Source organism: Ctenopharyngodon idella, chromosome 20 (assembly GCF_019924925.1).
Source record: "Ctenopharyngodon idella isolate HZGC_01 chromosome 20, HZGC01, whole genome shotgun sequence".
NCBI lineage: Eukaryota > Metazoa > Chordata > Actinopteri > Cypriniformes > Xenocyprididae > Ctenopharyngodon > Ctenopharyngodon idella.
This window is the reverse complement of record NC_067239.1, coordinates 4,126,583-4,134,491: the sequence shown is the minus strand read 5'-3', so window position 1 is coordinate 4,134,491 and position 7,909 is coordinate 4,126,583. Positions and strand designations below refer to the sequence as shown.

Genomic DNA, 7,909 nt, shown 5'->3' with positions numbered 1-7,909 from the left:
TAATGTTTTAATAGTTAATAGTAAATAACTGCACTCAAATTTAGTAAATAAGCCTATTTATGTATTAGTAAATGTGCATCATGTAGTCAAAATCAATCACCAGAATATACTGCAGAATTAAAGTGATTTAAAGGAAAACATTGCCTCCCAATTTACCTCCCAAGTAACTTGCATAGTGATTTTTATGGATGGATCTAGTGCAGCGGTTTTCAATCCTGGTCCTGGGGACCCACTGCGTTGCACAGTTTTTATGTCTGTCTTATCACTCATTTCAGTTCATGGAGCTCTCTCCTAACGAGTTGATGATTTAAATCAGGTGTGTAAAAATTAAGGATACATACAAAACCACCAAAATGATACACTGAAAACCACTGCTCTAGTGTAAAGTCCACCGGCTTTACACAACTGCAAACAGTTTATTTCAGATATGAATTAAGAGGTCATTACTAACTGTTCACTCTAAAAAAAATGGTGTTATATAGCACTAAAAGTGGTTCTTTGGCTTGTAATCAGGGGAACCACTTTAAGTGCTGTATAGCACCAAATCTTGGTGCTTCAGTGGTTCTTCAGCAGTTCTTCACCGGTTCTTTGGGATGACTGAGGTGCTATATAGCACCGCTACCGTATATAGAACCTGTTAAGCCCCTGTACGGTTCTTCAGCAGTTCTTCAGTGGTTCTTTAGGGTGGTTAAGGTGCTATATAGCACCACTGCCGTACAAAGAACCTGTTAAGCCCCTTTAAAGTTTCTTTACGAGCCAAAGAACCACTGTTGGTGCCGTTAAGCACCATTTTTGTTGAAAAAATAAAATGCGATATGGCACCTCTTATGGGTTCTACATAGCACCATTTGACAAAGGTGCTGTAGAGCACCTTTAAAGATATGGTGCTACATAGCACCAAAAGTGGTTCCCCTATGATTACGAGCCAAGAACCACTTTTAGTGCTATATAGCACCTTTTTTTAGAGTGTTGTATTTGTATCATTTGACCCAAGATTTTACTAAAAATATGTGAATTAATTTAGATCTAGTAAACTTCAAATGTAATACATGTTCTTCACCTCTAGATGGCAGTGCTTCATCACTGCTGTGTTGGAGGTACATAACAGTTGCCTTTAGTTAATCGTCATCCGTATCCAGGACAAGAACTTTGTTTGTTTTATATTGTGTAAAAAAAAAAAAAAAAAAAAAAATATAGGCTATTATTGGATCAGACAGATATTAGAAAATAAATATATTACAATATAATTATATATATATAAAAAAAAAATTAAAAATAAATAAAAAGTAGACTATGCTGTAGCATATGTTCAATCTCTGTTTTAATATTTTACGAGCATTTTTTCTGTAGCGAAAAAATTGCAAGAGGTGGGTTTTTTTTATTTATTTATTTATTTTTTTTTTACTGATTTTATTTTATTTTATTTATTTATTTTTTTTTTCATGTTTCCTGCAGGTTAGTCAAATGATTCTTGTGCACCACAATTTTCTTCTAGTGTCTCAGATCCTCTATTGAATTGGGGTCAGATCTCTGACAGAGCCATTGTAGGCCAGATACCTCTTTGTTCTGGAGCTAGTCAGATGTTAATTTAACCTTTGTGGGTGGGATCATTGTCCTACAAAAAGATGAACTTCTACCAAGCATCCATTTTTAATGACTAGTTCTTTTGCAGTATTCTCCGTTCTTTAGATTTCCTTTAAAGATCTTCTGGATCACAGAAAAAAAAAAAAAAAGAGAAATGGCAATAAACCAAAAACCCACGCAAAATATGAAACTGACACAATATGAAAATTGGTCACAAAACAAATGTATCCATTTATCCATTATTAAATCCATTATTATTATTATTATTAACAATAAATTATTTTTTTTAGAAAACTTTTCCAAAACTATAATTTAACCCTCTTCATGTTTCATGTAGGTAAATGAGATAACTGTGTTTCCAGCATTAGCCGCTAGAGGGGCAGTGTGAGAGCGTGTGCATGTGTGAGAGCGTGTGCATGTGTCGAAGGGCCGCGGGCTTCATTCAGCGGCTCAGGACAGGAGAAGGGGGCTGAGCGCCTAGTGAAGGAGGTGGAGACCAAAAGGAGGATTCATAAACAGGAGTTGATCTCCTAGTTTTAAAAAGCCGCTCTCAGTTAAAACCTTCAAGTAGCGTAGAACCAGATCACAACTCACTAACCGACCCAACACGACTCATCATTCAGAGAGGTGCTGCTCCGTAACGCTGCGGTTTCACTGGACAAAGTTGAATGGACTTGATTGCACGGACAGCTCATTGTTTTCATTAACTTTTCAGGACATCTTCCCACTTGAGCCGGGACTTTAACTCCCTCAGACTTTATACGACACGTTCTTGCTGACAAGACAACTGAAACGAGCCGCTGCAGTGAATCTCTGGGATTTTTAGGAGAAAGAAACGACTGGAGGAACTCTTGCAAATGCAAAACTATATGTATGAGAAAGCGATGGCACCCGAAACAAGAAACGGAGGAACATCCACGTTAAATAACAACGGCGTAGACAACAGCAAGAGGAAACTTTTAATAGCACTAGACATCTTCTGCCTTGTCTTGGGTGAGTGTCCAACACACAAAATATTTGTAACAGTGGAAAACATGCATTATGTCTAATATATATATAAATTTGTTGTTTATTAGTCATTTAAAATTTTATCAAAAATGTACAAAAAGACTATTGAAATCACAATATTAACATAAAAGTTGAAGAAAAATGACATAAATTAAATAATGATGAGTGTACACTTACATAAATGCATAAACAGTACAATATGTTTTGTATAGCATAATGCACTAGTTGGAATAAATGTTGCCAACTGAAGTTTAACTGTTAATCTATAGTAAAGTATGTGAGCTGAATGAAATGAATGACTGTTTATTGAGATGATAATGCAAAAAAAAAGTCATAATTTGCATTGTTATCTTAGTAAACAGAAGATTAACCGTTAGAAGCTCTTATCACAGCCTGTAGGATGGGCAAAGTTGGCACTGTGGTGATATAAAACCACTTGTTTTTTCTTCGTCGGTTGTGTAAGAAACCTTATTTGGATTGCTTTAATGAAACCTTCCTCACTCATCAGATGAAGGAGGGAGTTATTGTGGGTCCTTTGCACCCTATTGACATCTTTTGAAGTGGCATATGAACATGCTTATTATGGTTAACCGATCACTTACATGTAACAGAATCATCTGTAGTCAAAACAAGTTCTGTAAACATGACTTTCCGTTCACAGCCTTTTATAGTTTTGATGCAACAGGATTTTTAGGCAGACCATCACGGCCATGTGTAGTTGATTTGGATCTGACGAGTTTATTATGACAGCGTTTATTTAGATTTGAAGTTCAGTACAGTCAATTGACCGTGGCATACAGAGGATACACGGTGATATCTGTAAATTGCTCTCAGACACATGTATTTTCTTTCCTATTTTCTTTAACCCTATAAAGCTTACTGTGTCATATTGGATGCACAAATTTGTAATGGCTCTAAATTATCAACATGATCAAAACTTGTTGTACACAATCTACTACATGCCTTTGTAAAAATGTACTCTTTCAGGTCCCACATGTCTTTTTGCTGTGAAATCTTTACTTACTTTATATAGTATTAGTTATATTTTAAGATGAACACTTACTGGATTGAATCAGCTTGGGTTTACTTGATTATCTATACATATTTTTTTTTAGAAAAATCATGCTAAAATGTGATACATCAGGCTTTTGAGGAACTTTTATTTGTATATCTTTCAGTCATCGTTGTGTTGTGTTGCATTATTTACCCCCCCAGAATTTCATCTTATTTTTTGGCCATGAAAATATCAGCAACTGCACCAATTTGCATATTTTTGCTCAGTTCAAGCTTTTGAATAAAAGTGTTTTTTGAGCTCTATTCTCCCATATCATACTATATGGGATGTATCAAATATGATACCCAACAAAAACTGTTTTTTTAAAACATATTTTGTCTAAAGGTTCAATAAACTGTAGAAATCAGATTTTTTTGGGACTATTTCATAAGTCAGGCTTTAAAGGGTTAAAAGGAATGCATGTGAGTTTTTGATGCGCTGTCATTCACAGCTTTCACCAGCTCAGCGTGACATTGGGCGCTTGATGAAAGTGTTGCACTATAGTGGTTAAAGATGTGCACTTGGTAACCTAAAGGTTGTAGGTTCAGACCCTCAATGGGCGAACACAGTCGTGCCCTCAAGCGATACACTTAACCCCTCGATAACTCCAGAAGGATTGTACCTGAAATACCTCTACAGTAAGTCAGTATTTAGTCGCTAGGTGAATACCAACTGCCCGATTTGTATCGTTTGGTTCAGATGCCTGGAAACCATCACGGCGTCGGGTTCTCATCTTTCCTCAAAGCCTGTCAGTTCGAACCCTCCTCCTTCAGAATTGAAGGATTAACAAACTTCAGCCCTCATCTTTACACATTCTTCTAGAAGAGACCCTCCAACCCCCCGCCAGCTGGCATATGCCTCATTTAACTCCAGCCACGGCATCATATCAACTTTCTCTCCCACTTTTAGGGGCAAAATGAGTCCCGCTGCTTTTGTTCCCAGGAATGCGGAGTAGAATGGCTTAAACATGTCGCTTTAGAGGACCAGGGCAAGGCTTTTGTAAGCAATTAGAGTCTGTGGTTTTAAAACGCCTGTGAACCTTCTACAGCATCCAAGACGGTTGTTGCGCTTTGAAGAGAGAAGACACGTTAGAGCAGGTGGAGGCGGGAGAGGAGGAATATCGCTGATCCAAGCGTCGCTTTGAACGGGGGTCCTAAATTAGAAGTTTACAGCGAGTTTGGTGACTAATAGCTTCCTTTCGTCGCCATATCATAATGAAAACGGAGCCTCAGCTCTTCCTGTGCATGTTTTACAGTCTCTTTTAAGTGCAACCATAATGACACATGTTGTCTTATATACAGTCTAAAAAATGCTGGGTTAAAAACAACCCAAGATGGGTTGAAAATGCCTATAGTGGTTAAAGATGTGCACTTGGTAACCTAAAGGTTGTAGGTTCAGACCCTTAATGGGGGAACACAATCGTGCCTTCAAGCGATACACTTAACCCCTTGATAACTCCAGAAGGATTGTACCTGAAATACCTCTACAGTAAGTCAGTATTTAGTCGCTAGATGAATACCAACTGCCCAATTTGTATCGTTTGGTTCAGATGCCTGGAAACCATCACGGCGTCGGGTTCTCATCTTTCCTCAAAGATTGATAACTTCCTTTCGTCGCCGTATCATAATGAAAACGAAGCCTCAGCTCTTCCTGTGCATGTTTTACGGTCTCTTTTAAATGCAACCATAATGACACGTGTTGTCTTATATACACTCTAAAAAATTCTGGGTTAAAAACAACCCAAGATGGGTTGAAAATGGATAAACTCAGCGATTGGGTTGTTTTAATCCAGCGGTTGGGTTACATTTTTTCCCAACCTGCTGGGTGGTTTTATTTAACTCAACTATTGTTTAAAAATTACTGTATTGCTTGCTTTAAATGAACCCCAAATTGTTGGAAATTAACATTTTATTAATATATTTAGTAAATTAACATTCATTAACCCCTTAGCATTCCTGTAAAATTTGCCGAAACGCCTAAAAAAGGCATACCCAAAGTAAATTGCTTGCTGTTCTTGAACCATTGTGTACCGCAGGCAGTACAGTGGAACGCTAACAGGTTAATAGTTTTAATGAGCAATAATGAAACAATAAAAAAAATTATTAAACTGCTTATTAATAAATGTTCACATTTTCATTATTATTGTTGCCTCTAGTAATTATGTGTCTGATTCTTAATTTCCAACCTATATTGGGTTCATTTTAAGCCAGTCATATAGCAACTTTTAGTTGGGTTAAATATAACTGCCCAGCACATTAAGCAAACATTTAACCCAACCGCTGGGATTTGCCCATTTTCAACCCAGCATTTTTTTGAGTGTAGACGCATAAACGTATGTAACAAATTCACTAAAAAAGTTTAACGTAAGATGACGCCGTGCTTCAAAAGGAAGACATAAACAAACATGTTCTTTGTCATGTTTAAGATAGTGGGCTTGGCCTGTTTTTGGTGATCTTAGGAGGGGGTTTATGTGAAAGAGAGGAGACTCATTTGAAAAGGATGGCTGAAGAATGTCTCTCAGTGAATGGGCTTTGTTAGCGCTGAAGCTGCAGCCCATCCAGTGATCAGGCACTTCAAGTTCCATCTGTTGTGGAGATCTGTAGATTAGTGCGTTATCTCTGTCTTTTCCTTTCCCCTGGATTTCTCTCCCGCACTCTCAAAGTCTCCTGCATCAGATACGGAGCTGATAACCTCCTTGGCACTCGCTTGTCTGTTTTATTGCATTTGAATCCACTTCAACTTTTGGTGTTTACACATGCAGTACATCCACACTGAGACCGATGCTTTTGTTCCAGCTCATTAGTAGTTTATCACTGTGGGCATTGTATCTGCAGTGCATCTGATGCGTTATGAATCTAAATGAAGCTTAAGAAAGCAGACAGACGGATTGTGTGTTTAGCGTTACCTCCTGTTGAGATGAAGCAGAGAGGCTGCAGCTCAGCTCATTAGCATACAGTAGTTATAGTAACGCAAAGGAGGCGTGTCTCTTGACTGTCACTCCCCCCCGAGGGTGTCTGGGGTGGTGGGTCGCACACATTCCTGCCCATGCCACTGATAGCTGAAATAGTTTACATTCAGACACAAACACCCACCCAGACTCTTCCTCTCATCTGCACTGACTTTACTGTTCGAGATGTCAGTGGTTTGCTTGTATAAATGGCTGTTAACTTGAGCCTTATGAAGAACATATTCATGTTTTAACTCACCCCCAAACCAAAAGAAAAAAACAAACTTATAATAATAAAAGTATAAACTAAACATATAAAATAAAGGTATAAACTAAAAATATACATTTTATAAATATATACACATTATTTATATATATATATATATATATATATATATATATATATATATATATATATATATAGTAAATAATATAATAATAATAATAAATAATATATATGTAATATGTGTATATAATATATATATATATATATATATATATATATATATATATATATATATATATATACACACATATTACATATATATTATTTATTATTAATATATTATTTACTATATATATATATATATATATAAATATGTAATGTAAATAATATGTAAAAAAATGTAAATAATATATAATTTAATAATATTTTATATATATATATTTTACTTTTATTTATATATAATATATTAAATAATGTATTTATCAGTATTATTACAATTTATTATATATTACATTATATATTAAATTGTAAAAATATATATTTTTTAAATATATATTTTTATTTTATTTTTATATTTTAAATTTTAACTTTTTATATTATATAATATTTCATATTTTATTTTATTATTTTTTTTTTATTATTTTATTTTATTATTTTGTTTTGATTTGTTTTACCATAATGGCAGTTGGAATGGAAATGAACATAATTGTCATGCAAAATAGGTTATTTTTTTTTTTTTTTTTTTTTGAATTTGGGGTGACTTGGACAGTGAGATTCATCCTAATATGCAACACATAACATTGATGCTTTCTGCTTGGTTAGCGATTAGTATCAGTGCTTGTTGATATATTCATTGTTCATACCCCACAGATGCGAAGCATACTTGACTTACCAGTGACATTTAATCCAGTTTGCCGGTCTGAAAGGTCTAACTAAGCTGCTTCCTGGTACCTCTCTGGGGAGGCATCAGTTCTAAAAGAGATTTCTTGTTTACTTGTTGGAATGGAAATGAGAAATCAACTTAAATAGTACAAGATATCACCACCGTCAACGCTTACCCTGAATTAAAACAATGTGTGAACGACTTGGC

General features: G+C 35.3%; 1 protein-coding gene across 2 annotated transcripts in view; it reads left to right on the top strand.

The window, feature by feature from the left end:
• Nucleotides 1–2,014: 2,014 nt before the first annotated feature.
• Nucleotides 2,015–7,909, top strand: part of plpp3 (phospholipid phosphatase 3) — a 43,556-nt gene continuing 37,661 nt past the window's right edge. Inside the window, exon 1 of one of the 2 annotated variants that reach the window (XM_051875910.1) lies at nucleotides 2,015–2,577. In XM_051875910.1, coding sequence (XP_051731870.1) covers nucleotides 2,442–2,577 — 136 coding nt within the window. In that variant the 5' untranslated portion in view covers nucleotides 2,015–2,441. The remainder of the gene's footprint in view (nucleotides 2,578–7,909) is intronic. The other variant, XM_051875909.1, reaches the window with a different exon arrangement.